Source organism: Haliotis cracherodii, unplaced genomic scaffold, assembly GCF_022045235.1.
Source record: "Haliotis cracherodii isolate W230 unplaced genomic scaffold, xgHalCrac1.p SCAF_5, whole genome shotgun sequence".
NCBI lineage: Eukaryota > Metazoa > Mollusca > Gastropoda > Lepetellida > Haliotidae > Haliotis > Haliotis cracherodii.
This window is the reverse complement of record NW_027266308.1, coordinates 66158400-66178648: the sequence shown is the minus strand read 5'-3', so window position 1 is coordinate 66178648 and position 20249 is coordinate 66158400. Positions and strand designations below refer to the sequence as shown.

The 20249-nt window shown below is 39.5% G+C and overlaps 1 protein-coding gene across 1 annotated transcript in view; it reads left to right on the top strand.

Moving 5' to 3' along the window:
• Window positions 1-18945, top strand: part of LOC139443840 (uncharacterized) — a 31267-nt gene extending 12322 nt beyond the window's left edge. Inside the window, exons 4-17 of the mRNA XM_071224742.1 lie at window positions 3727-3865; window positions 5499-6672; window positions 7152-8349; window positions 9222-10621; window positions 10802-11495; window positions 11650-11766; window positions 12282-12595; window positions 12690-12797; window positions 13064-13220; window positions 13343-13526; window positions 14790-16393; window positions 16520-17803; window positions 17930-18436; window positions 18677-18945. Of these exons, the coding sequence (XP_071080843.1) occupies window positions 3727-3865; window positions 5499-6672; window positions 7152-8349; window positions 9222-10621; window positions 10802-11495; window positions 11650-11766; window positions 12282-12595; window positions 12690-12797; window positions 13064-13220; window positions 13343-13526; window positions 14790-16393; window positions 16520-17803; window positions 17930-18436; window positions 18677-18945 (9149 nt within the window). The remainder of the gene's footprint in view (window positions 1-3726; window positions 3866-5498; window positions 6673-7151; window positions 8350-9221; window positions 10622-10801; window positions 11496-11649; window positions 11767-12281; window positions 12596-12689; window positions 12798-13063; window positions 13221-13342; window positions 13527-14789; window positions 16394-16519; window positions 17804-17929; window positions 18437-18676) is intronic.
• The last annotated feature ends 1304 nt before the right edge of the window (window positions 18946-20249 follow it).

Genomic DNA, 20249 nt, shown 5'->3' with positions numbered 1-20249 from the left:
ATTATTCCCTGCCATTAACAAAGACATTAGCCTCTACACGTGGACCAACCATCCTAAAGTACTGTCGGAAATGCAAGAAAACTTCTTTTTGCCTGTTAAAAAAAGATATAATTTTTCACAGACTGTTGTTATTGAAATATCCAGTAACCTCCTATCGACCTACCTGTGGTTTTTAAGTATTTCAGTCACAAGGAGTCATATCGACAAGTTTACAGGAGACAAATTCGAACAAAAACAGGAAGTTTACATTCATTCTAAGTCCAAAGATGGCAATCTGAAACTGACAACAGAAATATGTGCACGTGGCTCCGTTATAATGATAATAATGTAGTCTTAATAAAACATCCACACAAAAATCATTTTGAGAAAATTCTATATGTGCATTTTCTGAAATGACAAAATGACGCTGCGTTTGGTTTGTTAACATTGCTCCCATGATGCATGTTACATTACACTTGCATCGCCATAACTATGGTACACGATATGGATTCTGTATTGGGAAATGTATACAAGTTCTTTACACTTTAGAGAGGTAGAGGGAAAACATTTATTAATTTAGATTTACCAAACTGCCCAAGCTATATGGTTTTCAGTTCATACCATCAAGTCTACTGTATGATAAATAAAACAAAACAGGTAAAGGGGTGGTCTCAAAAACAAAACTGGGATGTAAAAGGATATTAAGACAGCTTTGATACAGGTTGATTAGGCGTATAGTATACAAGCTTTATGAGCAGAAGATAACTCTGACTTTTAGTAGAATTTGGGAGGAATTAAAGATACAAATAATATTAACTACACTAACTATTGCCCTCCAAGAGATGGGATTTCGATACACTGCGCATGGTGATGACGCAGCACTTTTCAGGGGAACATATTCCATCCTGTGTATGGATCACAATATCTCCAGCTGCATGTAATGTGCACGAGGAGGGGAAGAAGAAAAGGAATGACTTGGTGGAAGCACATGGTAGCCATATGTTTCCATAAACCTGATCATTTTCTGGAGATCCCCACTGCCAATTTGCCCCTCTTCCTCCTTCGAGCCTTCCAGTCCGCTTTGCCGCCAGTAGCCATAGCTGAAAGGGTGATAAACAAGTAGAATAAATCAACAAATACTTTCTCAGGCATCAGAAACGAAAATAAACACATGAAGTAAACATATGTATCAATGCTGGAAAAGACTGTTGTGTAAAAACCAACAAGTCTTTATTAATGACATCAATTTGAATCAGACGATTTAAAATGTCTCAGTGAGTATTACTGCAATGTTTGTGAAGGGATATTGTGAATTGATGTGCAGATTAAACTTCTATACAGAGTCAAACTTCATTCTTTGCTGCTTTACACTCACAGTAAATTTCTACCTGAATTTGTTTCAAACGCCCAGTACTCTATAGTACTCAAACCAAAAGTCACACAAAGTGATCCCAAAAACCGAATTCACATGGTCACAAAATTACAAAATCGAACAACAACAATTTCAAATGACAATGTTAGGTTCATCATAATCAAGAATAAACATTCACCAATGAAATCTTCACACTTTGCAGGCAAGAACAAAGCCGAATGCTGACAACCACAATGTCAAGTAAACGTAATGAATAAAGTCATAATATCCCAACAACGAAGAATCACTTGCACACCAGTGAATACGGTTAACAGAAAGTTATTTTCCTGGCACAAAAAGAAAAAAACAACCAACATAACAACGTGAACGCGAGAACACGGGTGCGCTTTGTAATGGAAAACTGAATATTGATGAAGTAAATGAAATCAAGACATAATGAAAATTATAACGAAATTATTACATATATATATATATATCATAGTAAAACTGAACATATAATACAGTCTGTTTGGTAAGCTGATATTGTGCATCAAGTGTTTCACGGCTCATTTCATTCGGTTTCACCAGTTTCCAACAACATACATCAGAGTTTAATACTGACACCATGGCACCAGAGCTTCATGTTACCCATGTTGCATAATTAAAGTCAGTCCCGTGGGATTTGATCTTTCAAAGCAGGCGTCTTTAGATGAATGGGGTCCATAAGAACGTATTTGCTATACACTGTGTTTATATGGGCATAAACACGGAACTTGATAGAAGCGCTTTGACTAAAATCAAATATGGCTACAAACTCACGCAAATCTATTAAAAGCGACCACTACATAGACATTTTGCATGGACAACATGTCTGTCTTCCCGACACAAGAGAATAAATTAAATAAAAAGAATCCAACTAAAGTCTAGAATGATTTGGCAAGTAGAGATATATAATTAAAGCATTAAACTGAGCAGTGTTCTGGTATCCATTTGAATTTTGTTATTAGTGTGTGAGTAGGGGATTGATTTAAAAAATGATCTTGAGCTGGACGGTGATTGGAGGCATAAAAAGCATATTAACTATGAATGTAATAACAAAATTTTCAGATCCATTGACCTTTTCGTCACCATGAATATCCCCAGGGAACTTAAATGAGGATCGGCAACCTGGTAGATTGTGTGTCATCTAACCGGACAGCGTTAGTCTTTGCCTGACTGTGGCGTATAACACACTCACTCACTTACTGTTATTCGCAAGTCAATGTTCATCTTAACTGTTATCGATGAACAAATAATATATATTATTTACTGAATTAAAACAGTGACATGATAACTGCAGCTTTATGTCAGCTGAAGTTCTCTTGGAAAATGAAAATATTTCTTTTACAATATACTTACACTTATTGTAACTGAATAAACAGTTGAAAAGAGTTTCTGTTTGTAGATATGTTGAAGTTAAGCACATCCACAAAATCGATTGAACAAAGATGGCCAGCAAGATATCCAGTTGCTGTTTCATATTTGTTTACATATTTGTCCTCAAAAGTAAAATTCATTCAGTCTTTCCTCTTCCTAATGATTTAGACAAAAATTATGACCGTTATCAGTGTTACATCAAGTATGTGCCGCAAACCATCCAAGAAATCGAGTACGCATAGAATGGTAAAATCGAGGAAAAGGAAGTTAAAGATGTGCCCAGAATTGTAGAATTCCGCACATCCGCTAAAAGCTACGAGCACGCGGTAAAAATGCATATAATCTGACACGCGAGAGCTTAGCCATTAAAGCTCGAGAAAAAGAAATGTTGGCTGCTACTGTAACTCGGCTGACAATGCCAATTAAGAAAAGAGAGGAGCTATATAACATCATTATCTCTGGTTAGAATGCACCCAAAATCCGTCGTTTTTCCGTTCAGTGCCCATATCAGTGCCCACTTTCGTGTTTGCGTTGTTACATGCAGCAGACATTCGGACACACAGAACCAGTTGTAGAATGGTGACATAGATGTCAGTGGTCTCAAACTGTGAGACAATGGCAGCAACGTGATTGGTCAAGGATACAACAACGAAAGCAGGTTGAACTTGTTCCATGTGATAGTAGGATGCGGTTGTGAACGATTGGCTGTTGGATGCATCCAAGGGATAACACTTTCTTAGGTGCCTCACTCTGGCAGTGTGGGTTCGAATCCCAAACGGGACTCAACCTAAAAAAGAACGAGAATATGTACTTAACTAAGACAGTGTTATCCCAAATATAACATTTGTTACATTTGCCTACTTTCCAATGGCATTGTGTGTTCATTCAAGACCTAACTGGATTTACAGAATGTCTGCTCCAATACTTGAATCCTTTTACCTGCCTAATAACCCTTTTCTCTTTTTTTGCATTTGTCAAAGGTTTGGAACATACTCTATCATCAAACACATTGAGAGGGGGTGGTGACTGTACCAAGGTCCTCTCATCAACTGAACCTTCAACACATATGTCTTGCATAAGAGTATTGAGTGGAAGCTCTTCCCTACAGAATGGAGAACGGTTAGTTTTCTTTAGAAATGATAAGGTACCAGGTACTACTTAAATGTTTATCTTAGGCTTAGACTTACTTACTGATGCAATAGCATTATAAATGCAATTGGTAAAAAGAAAATACACATGTGATAATCTTTATAGCCAGATTCATATGTCACTGACGTGTCACTACCATGCTGGTGCATGGGGGACGATTGTAACTTATGATACTTTTGAGAAATAACATCCTTATCAATTCCACAAAAAACTCATATTCAGTATTGCCCGCAGTCTGGTTATTCCGAACAAATCAGCGGTGGCGGTGTTATATGAACATAATCACAGTAATTTGACAACATGCATTGAATGTGTGCGTGTTAAGTATGTACTATTAAAGGTTGTTATGGGCCATCATTGTGGAATTGAAATTAAGAAACAGAAAAATCTATGCATTAGCTTCTTTGTGTTCAATCACGATCGTCCTTGTATATGACGTGTGTGCGTGAATACCTCTGAAAGAGTCACATTCATGTGACTGAAAGAGACGTGTCCTCCTTATACATGCTCAAAAAGCCGCGTCACTTAATTTTGATGCTAACTTCTAAAATACTTCGCTAAAAGATCAAAGGCGCTGTCTGTACTGTACACTCTTTGTCCTAGGCGGGGGTACGTGCCCAACGAATTATGTATGTCACTCAGGACAATGGAGTGAGCTATCTTTCATGAAAAGTGTCATAACCACATGCACGCCTGTTGCTCCGTTTAATGCATTCAACACTATACAGCAGTCAAACAAAACAAAACGCCATATCACGCCCTAGGTCGTCGTTTCACGCCGGGACGCACACTAACTCAGTTGCTGCAGTCTGATAACATTAGTGGCGGAAACAAATGTGCATTCTTCAGCAGAAAGTCACAATAATGAACGACAACTAACTTCGGCCATGTTTACGTGTTAGCTTGGCCCCACAATGCACGTTTTGAATCACATGGTAAAATTGAAGCATTTAAATATAAACAATAGATATAAACAGCCATTTATAAATTCTTCTTACTACATAATGAAATTGACCTATTTAAGTAAAAAACATACAATTTTAGTGATGTTGTATTGTGTTTAAAACGTAAATATGTCTCTTAACGTAAAGATACAATTAGGCACAGGGTCCATCAGTTAGCCCTGCTCGTGGAGTTTAAATTTAGGGCACCACTCATTACAGGTTTCGTTTTAACACCATCTTGAATAAAACCCGAGGTCAGTCTTAAATTCGACATCTTAGAAAAGCAATAAAGTTTGCCCTGAATTATTATGACGTCAAAACGTCCCCATGGCTTAATTGTAATAGTACAGGGCAAAACTTGTACAATGGGGAAGAGAAACTTATATTTCTTAAGTTATTGGCCAGAATTGTATTGGAAGTTTCCAACAATATATAAATTCATAAAATTATTGTGTGCAACTCAGGATGAGTTATTAAAACGTCTGCAATATTATGTATATTATGCGTATAAACAAAGACATGAAGTCGTAAAATCGATGCAATGTGCTTCACATTGTATTATTGGCACTGTATTTCTTGAATGTGGGCCATACGCACGCACGCACACACACACACAGATATTGTGAAAATGGCATTGTATAAAGTTCATATACTTTCAGGTTATGTGCAGTGATGAATATTTACTCTGGAGGAGCATTTTATTACCAGGCCTCGACATGGAATCATCAAGACACAGAGTCCTTCACACCCATTCTCAAAACAAAAGCTATTTGCTTCAGGTATGACAGTATTTCTCCTGTTCACTGTAAAACAGATTCAAGGTTCCCATGTCACTCTGCTAGTCCCCTCTTTTTATCCACCAGAACCACTAGATCTCCTAACATCACTTTAGGAATTTCAGGATGGGTTGACCCCTACACAGAATATGGGGCACCAGAACATGCCTCAGGAGTGAAGTACCACAAGGTGGACGTTTATGGTATGAAACACCTGGATCTGAACACACAGGTTGTGGACTTTGCTACACATGTATTCACATCAGACAAGCTGACAGGAAACAATGTCAGTATTACAGTCCCACTCCCAATAGAACCTGCCATGTATGTTGCATATTTGGAAGTTCATGATGTTGCTGGAAATATCAGATTTGCGCGACGTTTTGTGTTGTATGATAATTCATCTAAACTTGAGGTTAGGACAACTAGAGTATTGAGGGTCACGTCTGCGTCAATGGACACTAGATATACTTGGCAAATTCACCATGGGAACATTCAGTTAGATTGGAACGAACGTTATCATAATGATCATTACATAACGAATGATTATTTTTGCCATGTGAAACCAGACACAAGCAATGCAATATCAGGTGTATATGATCAAGTAACAGGCATTTTACCTGTCATGGGTACAGTGAATATCCACGGTATCACCAGTTTTAAGTACCAATGGTGTCTCAACAATGGTTCAAACACGTCGTGGGAATCCGTTCCTGATTTTACCAACCAGTCTTTGAGTCTCAGTCTGAATCTGATGGATGGTGAGACATATGAAGTCTGGATTGAGGCTCAGGACATTATGCTGAACACCATAGTGGAGTCTGTTGTGGTGCACATAGACAGGAGTGTGGCTGATATTGCTGATACCTGGCTGGTGAGAGATGGAACGAGTCAGATATACGTCCACAACAACACAGATCTTTCGATGATGGTTCTTCAGTTTCGAGCATGGGATGTCCACAGTGGGATCACATCTGTGCTATGGGCACTTGGGACAATTAATGCGGCAACGGATCTCGGAAATGGGGCGCTTCCTGTCAGGAAACTAGATGATCAGGTAACACATATTTGTCATTGAAATTGGAAACAAACTGGAATATATTGTCAAACATAATTTTTTATTGGGATTCATTTTATCTTGAGTTTGTTTGATATTTATGAAAACGACATTGCCTTATTTGGATGGTACATGCCTTTTCTTAAGCAGGCAGATCAGAAGTGTTAATGCAAATGGACAAACATAACTGTCCTTTCATTATTCTCAATGTTCATACATCGTACCAGACGACGTTTGATCAACCTGGTAGCCAGGACACACTGATTTGTTTCTGATTTAGAATGGTGTTAGTGAAGACAATGTACAACACAACACTGTCATTACATTTGTGTTAACTTGCCTAAATATACGGTATAATGATTATTCAATGCCCAGCAAATATATATATCACGATTTTCAAAATAGTTTATTAATCCAGCTTATCCGAAAATACACAATTGGTATCACGTCTAAGCTACCCTTAGTATTTTTGGTTTCAGGATGACTGTCCACGAGGGCCAGATTGTTACTGCCCATCTGTTGGGCCTTGTGAATTCCAGAATTATACACTGAACTTAGGCAGCACTAGTCTTAAAGCCAACAATACCAACACAGGACAACACAACAGAGAGTATTACTTCACCCTCTTCATAACTAATGGGGCCATGCTAAAGAGTTTTGCTCACCTGGATGTGCTGGTTGATGAATCTCCTCCTGCGGTTGGCGTTGTTCAAGAGGGAAGCATTGACGGTCCAGACATAGATTACACCAGTCAGAGACATGTACTGATCAGTTGGCAAGGTTTCATAGATCATGAAAGTGGTATACGGTATTACATCGTAGGGTTAGCAGACAGATGTCTTACAATTCATGAATTGAAGCAAACAAATGCCAGTCATAACCTCATTCAAAAAGCAACAACTGAAAGTGTATCCCTAGTTTTCCCAACAGAAGGTAGATATTTTACTTCACTTGTTGCCGTTAACAATGCTCTAGATCCATCTGTTGTTATGTGCTCAGATGGCATCACGTTTGATCTCTCTCCCCCGATCATTGAAAACATCAGTCTCCACCAGGCAGCTTCTCTTTCAAGTCTCCATTGTATTGGTAATCACATATGGCTAATCAACTCTAACATGACAATGGCTAAGCTTCCAATGGTGACACGGTGCCTTGAACGATGTCATGATTACAACACAGATAGGAACTTGTGTTTTCCTATAGTACATGCAGGTTACATAAACAATGAGACAGCCGATAATCTGTGTAGGGATCTACCATATCTGAATGAGAGTGTAATGTATGTGCCGTTTCACAAGCTTGTTCTGAACTGGAGCATAATTGAAAGTGAAAGCCAGATTCGCGATTCCTTCATAGGGTTTGGGTATGATGTGTCCACATACAGCAAACCAGATCTGGCCGACTATAAACCTACCCATAGGAAAACAAGTTTCCACAGTCATGAAACTGGTTTTGACAGTGGGACAGAGTTTTACATATTTATCAAGACTGAAAACAAGGCTGGTGTCTCGTCAGTGGCGACACTCGGTCCTGTGATGATAGATGACACCCCTCCAGATGTACACAAGACACTTGTACCAGAGATAGTTGGGGATCATGTCAGAGTCACCTGGACTAATGACACATTCTCTGATCCTGAAGAACTACATCAGCAATTCACAGTTACATATCGAGCAGGTAAGCATCAGGTGCAGGTTTGGATGTACATCTTAAAATAGGTTGATGCATATCATCATATCCCTATTGCGTGGATCGATGCTCATGATGTCAATCACTAGATTGTCTGGTCCAGTCCCAATTATTTATAGATGGTCGTCATATAGCTTGAATATTACTTAGTGTGGCGTTAAACAACAAACAAACAAACAACACCTCAAAATATGGGCAGAGTTTGACTTAACTATATTTGTCCCCCATACATGGCCACAACATTGCTTCAGTGTTGTTGCAATGGTTTGTCTGTCCATTAACTTTGGCTTTAACCTAAAAACATCTGGAGAAATATTTAGCAACATCATATGACTTATATCACTTTGGTCACATTGTGTTTTAATATTGAAAACAATGAAGAAACTCAACTTTTGAAAAGCTGAGGTAACTAGCTCAGGACTACAATGTGATTTGGATTTAGTAATAGAAAGGATCAGACTATCATTTTTGCACTGTTTTGAAAAAACCCACCAAATGCACTTTCCTTTAAACCATCAAAAGTGATTATGATCATGTTCCAAGAGAACTGAAACGGTAGGAGGCTATGTACAACATCAATAAGTAATTTCAAGAACATTTTAGAAGAAATCAAATTTAACTAAGTACTTTAATAAGTGTTTTTTAGTATACACTATGTTGACCATTGTTGGCAATGTTTTAAGAATACTGTTTCAATTTCAAAATGTTCCAAGTTACTATTCATATATGTGTATATAATGTTCTTCTCTGGTTGCACTGAAAAATCGAATGTACCTGCAAGAAACCGTGTCTAACCGTGAAATGTGTCATATGTCATTTGATAACTGCATAGTACAGAGGTTGTATGATTTTTTTTACAGTTATGGATCAGGACTATGTCACATCAATACTGCAGAGTCCTTCTGGGGCAAGTAAGATGTGTAAAGCTGAGGGACATGCTGGCTGTATTCAGTATCCACTGGTTCCCCTGCAACACCAGGATTCAGAACTCGGTAAGCCTTTTCTCTTTGAGTTGTATGTTTACAACTCAGCAGGCCACTTCACAACTGTAAGAACTGACTCAATCCGTCTTCCATCGCTGTTCCCTCCTGGTCCAGCTGTGGTCGTTGATGTAGATCCTTCGGATGTAGACTCCTCGATAGACGTGGACTTCCACCAGCAGTATTCTCCTTGTGCTCACTGGTCTGGATTCAAGCATCACAGGAACGTTACCTTTGAGATCGGCATCGGGTCAGCAGCTGGTATGGATGATGTGGTATCGTTTACAGGTGTCACTGGGATGGATACCCTCACTGCTTGCATTAACTCATCCTCTCTCAAGTTGTTTGCAAGGTACTTCACATCAATAAGAGCTAAATGTTCAGGTGGAGAGACTGTTTCATCGTCAGATGGATTTATGATTGTGGCAGATGCCCCAAATTCCATCTCTGTTTTTGATGGTCCGACATGTGAACTGAATGAAGAGATGTTGGTTAACGATCTTGATTTACATAACCTTCCTCACCATATGATCGTTAACGTTACATTCGACAAGCCACTGCATCTTGGACTTCACTATAGCACTGTAGTTAAAAATATCACTACCTTAAAAGGATTCACATTTCTGTCCGACGATGTATTCACCACTGGAAGCAACGTGATAGATAATTCAACTTATCAAGTACAGTTTTTTCCTCTTACAACAAATCCAAATTTCAAACTGAGTTTATCAAATGAAAGCAGTTTAAACATTCGTGTGTACAGATGTGTTCAAGATGTTGACTACCAGGTCTCAACTGCATCCTACACACTGCATTGGGGGGTCAATGGTGAATACATGAATTTTGCCACCCATTACCATCTCCATCTACTGCAAAGGACATGTAACAATGAAACTTCAGAAACCTGTGTCAACATCATCAGAGAAACAACGGTTAAAGCAGGAAGGGGTACGGCACATTTCACTCATCTGAATCTGAAAACTGGACAGCATTATTTAGCTTCTATATCACCTTGCTATGGACTCATCTGTCTCTCAGGTGAGTTGTCTGATGGCTTGATGATATCTGGAATTCCAGAGATTGGGAATATTGTATCTGTAATACAGGATGAAACTGGAGATTGTACAAACATATCTGTTGAGGTAGCAAGTTTTGAGTGTAGAGAGTCTCGAAAGATATCACGGAGCTGCGTCTTGCAGTGGGCAATCGTCAAGTCAGAATCTGATTCCAGTCCAGTTACAACGTGGATGCAAGTCGACCCTGCCTCTTTCAATGTCAAGGTAGATATGCATTAAGTCTGATTATATATAATTGATATTTCAGTTACAAACAAACAGTGCACAATGCATATGCACGTGACATATCTTAACAATCTGTGACTATTCAATAAATCATAAGTCATATCTCATTATGAAAAAGCTAATATTGAATTGTTGACTTAGTATTTCTTCTGATTTCAGACATCAAGATGCCTGAAGCTACCAATCCACTCATATCAAAAGCTGTTTACTTGTGTACGAGTGTTCTGCCCATCTGGGCAGTTTGGTTCTAAATGTGTGGAGCTGACACTGAACCCATACGCTCAGTCTTACAGTGAGCATGCACTGTTTGAACTACCAGCCGATGATCAACGTCTGGCTAATGTCGAGGATATTCTCCACAGTGAACGTCTTGGCACAAGGTTAAAACTGCTGCATGAGCTGGATGTTGACTTCATAAACAGCAGCAACAGAGTGAGTTCTGTCATCACCAATACAGCTAGGCGTAATATCACATGGTTCATCATGAGAGGAATTCAACATGTTCCAGTGTATGACTGTGACTCGGATGAATCATGCCTGGCATGGAAATTTACACAAACTGGATTTGTCAGGTTCGGCTGGATAGACTTTGACGATGCTGAATTCTATTACATCTGTGCCAATGTCAGTGGAAATAAGGAAAAGGAATCAAGATTGGCTTTTACCATTTGTGGAAATGGATTTGTGATGGACAGGACTCCTCCTGTAGCAGGTTCTGTCAGTGTAACCAACACAGTATCAGGCTTTGTCACAGATTCTTCACATATGTCCATCACATGGTCCGGATTCTCTGACATGCAGCCAGATGGAGTTTTCTACGCCCACGCCATAAAATCATATTCAATTGCAATAGGTATGAAGCTGTTGCAATATTTTAAACATACTCAGTTTTATATTTCATCTAAGGGAGAATGCAATGAATGGGAATGATAGTGGTGTAATAAAGTTCTATTCTATGTTGTCTGTTTGCATTTGAATAAAGTTTAAAATTGAACTTATCTTTGAAGGGAACCATCCTCATGGTCAAAATGTCAAGCCATGGACAAAGATTGGTGAACGCACATCATTTCAAGCAGAGGGGCTTTCCATCAAAACTGGGGAAGTGTACTATGTGACCATCAAAGGTGATTATACTGAAGGAAATAATAGCCATATACCTTGATTTGTTTGTTTGTTTGTTGTTTAACGCCGCACTCAGCAACATTCCAGCTATATTACGGCGGTCTGTAAATTATCGAGTCTCGACCAAAATATCCAGTGATTGGGATCGATGACATGCATCAACCAAGTCAGCGAGCCTGACAACCCGATCCCGTTCGTCACCTCGTACGACAAGCATAGTCACCTTTCACAGCATGCATGGGTTGCTGAAGACCCATTCTACCCCGGATCTTTACGGGTCCCATTGTATGATAATGCCTTTATCATAAGTATGTGTTTATGAATCACAATCTAATAGTAATGATAAAAGATGTTCGCGAAACAATACGACAATAAAATAAATTTGACAGTTCGACAATCATGCAGAAATTCATAAAACTGTATAAGAGGTCACTTTAGAATAAGCTTTAGTCAGGAACATTATACCATTTGTGCATGTATACGCAGAACTACTAATCCATCAAACTGATTTTTTCAGCTGAAGATCATGTCGGTCATATGACAGAGAGTATTTCTCCTGAAATAATAGCCGACCTTACTCCTCCTGTATGTGGTGAGATCCATGTTGAAGGACTGTTCCCGCACAAGACGTTTTTGGGGACCAAGACACTTCACATCCACTGGAGAAATATCCACGACCCTGAAAGTGGCATCGAGTCCTTCCATCTAAATATGTTCACCCCAGTCAACACAGAGACGCTACATCTACATTTTGGCACTGGAACAAAATCTACAATTATTCATATTGATGATACCTTTATTGAGGGAACTCTTTATGAAATTAGAATCAAGGTAACAGTAAGAATAGTTTTATAAAGCATATTGTTGAAGCTTGAACATGGTCGTTGTTGCTGCACATTTCTCTTTGTCTTTCTATAAATTATAGGCCACCAACAATGCCCAGCTTCAATCTCTCTGCACATCCAAGGCATTCATCATTGACAACTCCCAACCACATGCTGGTGTTCTTCGAGATGGCTATGATGGCATTGAGGTGATTGTCTGTTTAAGTGTGTCACATGTCAATAAGAAAACTATAGCCCATCTCCAATGATAAATTGAATAGGCGTTTACTTCATTCACTTCACCACATGCTATTGAGGTACATTCTGCATTACATTCAGATACGTAGATTTATTGCCACTTCCCTTTTGTTTCTACTTTTGTCCTTTCCGTTTGACAGAGACTGGAACATCACTTGGTTTGTTTATGCAGTTTCTTACCATGTCAATAAAATTCGTCATGTGTCATTTCTCTTAGGACGAAGTAGACTATCAAACAAGCACAACAGAATTAGGCTGCCACTGGACTGGATTTGACGACCCTCACTCAGGGATCCAGGGCTACAGAATAGGACTAGGAACTTCACCTGGGGTTTTGGATATCCAGCCTCTTCTGTCTGTTGGGCTTCGGACAAGTAAGTACAGAGCATCAACGTTGTTCTAATTAACTGTTATTGTATTACATAGCTTCTGTTTACATGTAAAAACACATGACATATCAAAGGTTGAAAGTAAAATGTATAGAAATGTGTTTCAGATTATAACTGGACACATGCCTTCATCCCTGGAGTGAAGTATTACAGCACAGTAGAGGCGTGTAACAATGCAGGGATCTGTGTTACTGTATCTTCTGATGGCGTTGTTATGGATGGATCCTCTCCTGCAGCTGGTGTTGTTATTGTCGGTCACACTGACACCAATAACAAATATCACGGTCACAGGTGAATTGATTCGAAAACATTTATAGTGTATCAAGTAAAATAAGTATTGTGTCAACTATATATTCACTCATGGATATCATCAAAGGCTGATGCATCAGCCTCCTTATCTAAACATCTTTTTACAAACGCAATTTGCAAATGTTAATAAAAGTGACAAAACCCTTTGCATATATTTATGAAGGTTCTTATAAAAGCAGAGTCCATTGTACGTTTCCGACTATATCATGAGCATGTGTTCATAAATCACTATCAAAAAGTGATGGTATCGGGTATTTGCGAAAAGGTGAACGTATCCAGCCAAACGAATGGCACTGTCATAAACACATGCAAAGGCAAGTTAATTGTTCACCTTTTAAAAGCTTTACCGAGTCCTTGAATGTTGTAACCTTGATCAAACAACTTCTGAGAAAGGGACGTATGGCACTATTTGGATTAAATGTAGGAAGAGCATGCCCGATTGAACATGAAAAGTAAAAGGCTGGAGGAGCTGCTGCGAAATTGCTCCACATAAAGTAAAAGTTGAATGATGGAAAGCTTAAATCATCCTTCCTCTCATAAAGTCTTGGGGAGTGTTTGTCACTCTGAATCTCTACACATAGATGTAAATATGAACTGGACGAGGAGGCCTCACTTGACTACTTTATTTCTAGTCCAGGGAGGTTGATGGTTATTTAAGGATTTCAGATCATTGGTAAACAGAAACCGGATTCAGTAATACTTCTTGGCCAAATTACCTTGTTTTGACGATCTGAGTAAAAATTCCGATTCCTATGCATAAAAAAACAGATCAGCAAGGATGAGGACACTACTGGTGCCCATGGCAAAGTCTACTTTTTGACTTTGCGGCTTACACCCAAATGTTACATAGATTTCACATATTGTTTTTTCACGGAAATTCAGAGGGCATTTGCTTTCTTATTTTTGACAAATTGTCCTAAAAATAGATATTGATATCTCTGAAGATAGACATGTAAATATAGCTATGGTTCCATATATCAAGGAATTGTGTTTTTCGTTGAGGTTGGATTGTGGTGAACAAAGTTGAAAAATGACATGTTTTGACCGAGTTGAACTTGGTTCTTCTCTGACATTGCAAAAACTTAAGCAAATTCTTTGAATGTTTTAGAATAAAAGAAGACAGTTTGGTTGTCTTCCCATATTAGTCACGTTTATGCACAGGGGCAAGCGTTATTGGAATTCTTATGACCGACACAACACTAAAATTATATATTTATATATTTAAATGACATCATTTAATTGCAGATCATATGTCCACAGTAAATGGGTTGGTTTTGAAGATGCAGAGACAGGAATCCATCACTTTGAGTGTTGTATTGGACAGACATTACATTCTTGTGACATTATGAATTTCACCAACACAGCCCTCTCCGATTCCTACTTGGCAAGTGGGCTGCACCTGCCGGTTTCTGTCCCTCTGTTTGTCACAGTAAGAGCATACAATCCCGTGGGTCTGTTTGTCGAGGCTGTCTCACCCAGTTTTGAAGTTGATGACACTGCACCAAAAGCCATCGACAGACCAGTGTTCATGTCAACAGCACCAGATGGACCCGACAATATCACTATACAATGGGACAACAGTCTCCTGTATTCGAAGTGGAAGTTCATTGACGATGGCAGTCCGATACATAAGCATATACTTACCTTTAAAACATACCACGAGTCAGCAGTAGCAGTAGAACAGATTACGTTAGGACCACAGACAAATCACCTACTTATTCTACAGAAAGATAAGAGACTTAGAAATGGAGATAAATATCAACTGTCGGTGACTTCCTGTAACGGGGCAGGGTTGTGTACAACGTCACACAGCAAAGACATTCTGATTGATTCTACTTCTCCTATACTGGGAGGCTTTAAGCCACCACTAACGTGGCAAACCATGAGCATCAATGGATCCGAAGTAACGTTTGTTAATCTGACCTGGTATGGCTTTTCAGATGCAGAATCAGACATTTCATGCTACCATATAAATGTGGGAACATCGTATGAAGGCGCCGAACTAACACATGATACAATCACAGTCAACCATGACCCATCAGTGAAAGAGCAGTCAAGCACAATCCAGCTAACACAGACACTTCATGGCGGGAAAATCGTTTTATCTATTTGGGCTGAGAATTCTGCTCTTCTACTGAGTCCAGTTGGTAAAGTTACAGTATCAGTCGTAGCAACAAATACCAAGACTAGACGTGAAGGAATACTTGAACTACAGCGCCACTCATGTGACACACACTACTGCACTGACGACTGTACATGTGCTGTGGTTGGGCGGAAATGTAATCCACCTTCTACACCCCTAGACTGTCACGATATGTCTAATAGTACATCACACAAGCATCCGGATGTCCGAATATATCCTGGAGCCCATAACCAATCTGGCTTCTATGCTATACCTTCTCTGTCTTGTATTGCTGGACATTGGGAGACAACATTTGACATACAACGATATGAATTGAGTATGGGGCTGCTCAACGAACCATTTGGGGCTGGAATATTTACAGCTGGTGAAAGTACCTGGTATGATGTTGGAAAGAGGACTGAAACTGTTCACTGTCTGCCATATGGTCGAGCTCTTGAACATGGAGAAGACTATGTAATCTACATTAGGGCCTGGTACTCAGATTCGGAATACAGAGTCTTCACATCCCCAAGTATAAGAGTCGACCACACTCCTCCTTCTGTGAAAAGAGGCAGAGCGCTAAAGGATTCAGATTCATCGTGCAACAGAGACTTTGACATCTTCCACAGCAATCAAAGTGACATAACTGCCTGTTGGCAAGGATTGTTCCAGGAAACGCAAACAAACATCGAGGAATACAGCGTCTGGGCTGGTGTTACTAAATATGGTAAGTTCAATATGTGATTGGTAAATAATAAATACTGGTCGTTTTGGAGAAATATAGCAGTTTCGTTCTTATTATCAAATGCGTGTTTATTTTCGTAATCTCTATAACAGCTTTTATTTTATCCAGGTACAGACCTGTTGCCATATCAGAGTGTAGGCCTGACCACAGTTATCTCCTTACCGGTGGTAAATATGACTCATGGTACCAAGTACTACGTGGGCATTCGCGCCATCAACTCTCTAAACATGTCTGCCACTGTCATCTCAGATGGTTTTGTGGTGGATGCAGACATTCCAGTTGGTGGCCACGTCTTCAACACTGAAAATCATCGAAGTAGACTGACACAGTCTGAGAACTCATCCTTCGGTGTTTCATGGCATGGATTTCATGACCATCACTCAAGTGTGAAGCAGTATCATGTTCACCTGAAGGAGGACAAGTCATCAAAACCTGTAACTAACACCACAGTGACACTCAGGAACTCCATTGTCTTTGATGCCTTGAATCTCGAACATGGACAATATTACACAGCGTCTGTAGTAGCAGAGGATTTTGCAGGACATCTCAGTAACGAAGTAACATCCCTTCCAGTGTTAACTGATGCGACTCCTCCATATGGATTTGTGTGTAATAACTTCACAAATATCACAATCACCAACTTGACCTATGAGAACAATGATCTTCCATCTGGTTTCCTGAATGTATTTAAAGTTGCTCTACCTCGAGACTCTGGTTCACATTATCGGGTGAGGGTTTCCATTCAGCGTGATCATCTTAATCATGAAGAGGCTCTGTTTTCAGTGGGTGGCATCCACATCCAGATCCCATTTGTTCTGAGATATAATCACACATTGCACTGTGCTGAATACCAGTTTCTACTTGATGCAGAAACTATGCCCGTCTCAGCTGTTTTAGAAGTTACTATTCAGAGTGTAGAAACCTTCCAGGATGCAAATATAGAAATGGAGCTATGCACAGACAAAGAGAGAACACAAGGGTCAGATGCAATAACAACACGACAACTTACGCCCTCACTACTAGGCATCTGCACAAGGTTGATGGACCCTGAAAGCGGCTTAAAGAACATACAGATTGGAGTTGGTACAACACCAGGAGGGTTTCAGCTACAGACCCTTCGCCATGCAGAAGCTGGATTCCACCAGTTGGTGGAGGTCACCGCACCCCATGGGACGCCAGTTTACACAACAGTCATAGCTGAGAATGGTGCAGGACTGAGGACGCAGTATCTTTCTGACCCTATTGTGCTCGACCATACTCCACCCAAAATATCAGATGTAAAAGTCCAACTTGTTTATTCTGGTAGCAAACCTTCTGAAACAACACACGCATCTGGATCCTGGTCAGCTGAAGACAATGAATCAGGAATTGATACATGCTGGTGTGCTCTAGGTAAAGTTTTTGTTGTAATATATTCCATGTATATACTTGTGTATGCCAACACTGTGCATAGTATTCCATGTTATCTAGATGTGTCATGACAACATATTGTTCTGAAAACGTGATATGTGTTTTTAGGTCACACGAGACTGGCATCTGATCTCCATAGCTGGGTTACTTCCAAGAGTGGTACATCATGCCAGATACCTGTTCCACATCCATCCCATGGGCTCAGACTGTACATGAACATTCAGTGCACCAACAACGTGGAATTGGGCTCGCTTGACGCATCAGACGAACTACAAATTCTCCTCAGACCACCATCGGCTGCTGGTAGCAGTGTTGGCTTTGTGGTGCAGAACAGCTACAGCGAGCATGGGAAAGATGTGCCACAATCTATTATGTCCTCTCTTGCTTTTCAGTGGACATGGCCAGACCGGGAGTCCGTCAGTCACTACCAGTGTCGGGTAACAGGCATTGAGGTATGGACGAACACCACCTTGAGGCACTGTGAGATGTCAAGCATGCAGCTGAAGGATGGGGAGAACTATACGGCTATGGTTCGAGCTGTAAACATGCGCCAGCAAATCAGTGAAGAAATATCAGCTTCAGTGGCTACAGACAGTTCAGCACCAAAACTGACAGGTACTGTTGAACTGTCACTACACAGAGTGCCAACACTAATCGTGGGATAGTAGCTTGTCAGGTTCCATTTTTAGAATTTACAAGTATTCTGACTGAAGAAAATTACCATACATACATTTACAATAGAATATTACAATAAAATATGGAATGAATTTACAATATTTTGAATTTACACATTATACACGATGAAGACATGATAACATTCATCTCTATCAGTTTCATTCATGTTTATACACACAGGAAGGAACGCATTAGTTCATTGGAGCTCGGACAGTGTGACGGTATCCTTTGGAGATGTGTTTTATCCCAGGAAAAAACACGTCACCTACACCATCAGTGTGGGCTCCAGCATGGGCTACAGCGACTACATGCATCTGTACACTACACGTCACACTGACGTCACAGTCAACGTGCCGGGCACCACATCAGAGATTCATGCCACAATAACAGCCCAAGCACCTGTTGGCACATACGAAACCTATATTGGTACTTTCACAAGGAAGTACTAACCGAGTTATTTCAGTGAATAGTTGATTTATATTTAACATATATTCTAACGACGCGTGCCAGCACCAGTAATATTACATAGATTATATTATCCTGTAGTTGTTGTTTTATTTTAATATGGTTGCTGTTCATAGTATATTGCGCCACACTACGATGCACTGTTTTAACGATTGTATTTAGTTAACATATGTTGTAAAAATATCCTGTTGATCAGTGAAGAAACGCTTATTGTTATTGATGTTAGTGTGTGTGAATCGGCTCAGAAGAGTGTCTCATCTGATAAATATAGAAAGTGCATGTGATTTTCAAGAAGGTAATATTTAGTTGATTGATTCTTTCAACAGTATAAGAATCTGTATTACTTTTTATGTATGTGCGTTTATCAAATATGTGTGCGTATTTCAAATCTTTGAATTATGTTTTACATAATTTCATTATGATTAAACACTAAATTGTGCAGCAGCTGGTTTATTCCTCTTTTTAATTACATTAGATATAAAGTTTTTAGCTGGCAGGTATATCCTCTCCCGTTTCTTCATTGTTACTCAGTATGTTCTGCTGGAGACGCAGAGAAACGAACCTGATGTTTACATGTTTATGACATTTCCAAGAAATGCTTTGAAATGCAATACATTTAGTTTAAATAGATTTCGGAAAGACCCCGATCGGCTTAGATGCATCTCCCACAATCTCTTCACTGAAATGAGAGACATGCACGAATGTGAAGAGAATACAGGATTTGCAAATTCTGTAGATTGGGTAACATCGAAGTTTGTCTGTTGACGTTGATATGAGAAAACAATTAATCAAATTATGCATTTTTCGTGATCCTCGTATTCATGAATGCTAAATATTAATGACCATTGACTGTTGTGTAACTATCAGAAGTCTGTACATGTACAGCATTCATACCAGGCGATCTAGGATATTATTGTATTTAGGATAATGATTAAACTGTGAGATCTGGATTTTGTGGTACATTTGCTGGGCCCAGCAATAATCTCTTCGTGTGGATGTTTATGGAGCTTTGGAATCCAGTTCAATCTAGAAATGAGCATTACGTTAGATTGGAAGTTAAAAGTTAGGTGCAAAGCAAGTGTTTGTCTGTTCGTTGTTTAAAGCTGCACTAAGCAGTATTCTGGCTGTATGAGGGCGGTCTGTAAATAATAGAGACTAGACGGGATTGGATAAAAGTCGGGCCAAGAAAAGTCGCGCCCGGCCTGGCCAGCGGGTAATACTGAAAATGGATTGCAGAATAATAAAGCGAAACGTGCTCGGCAGACCTCAAATGTCGACAAACGTCAAG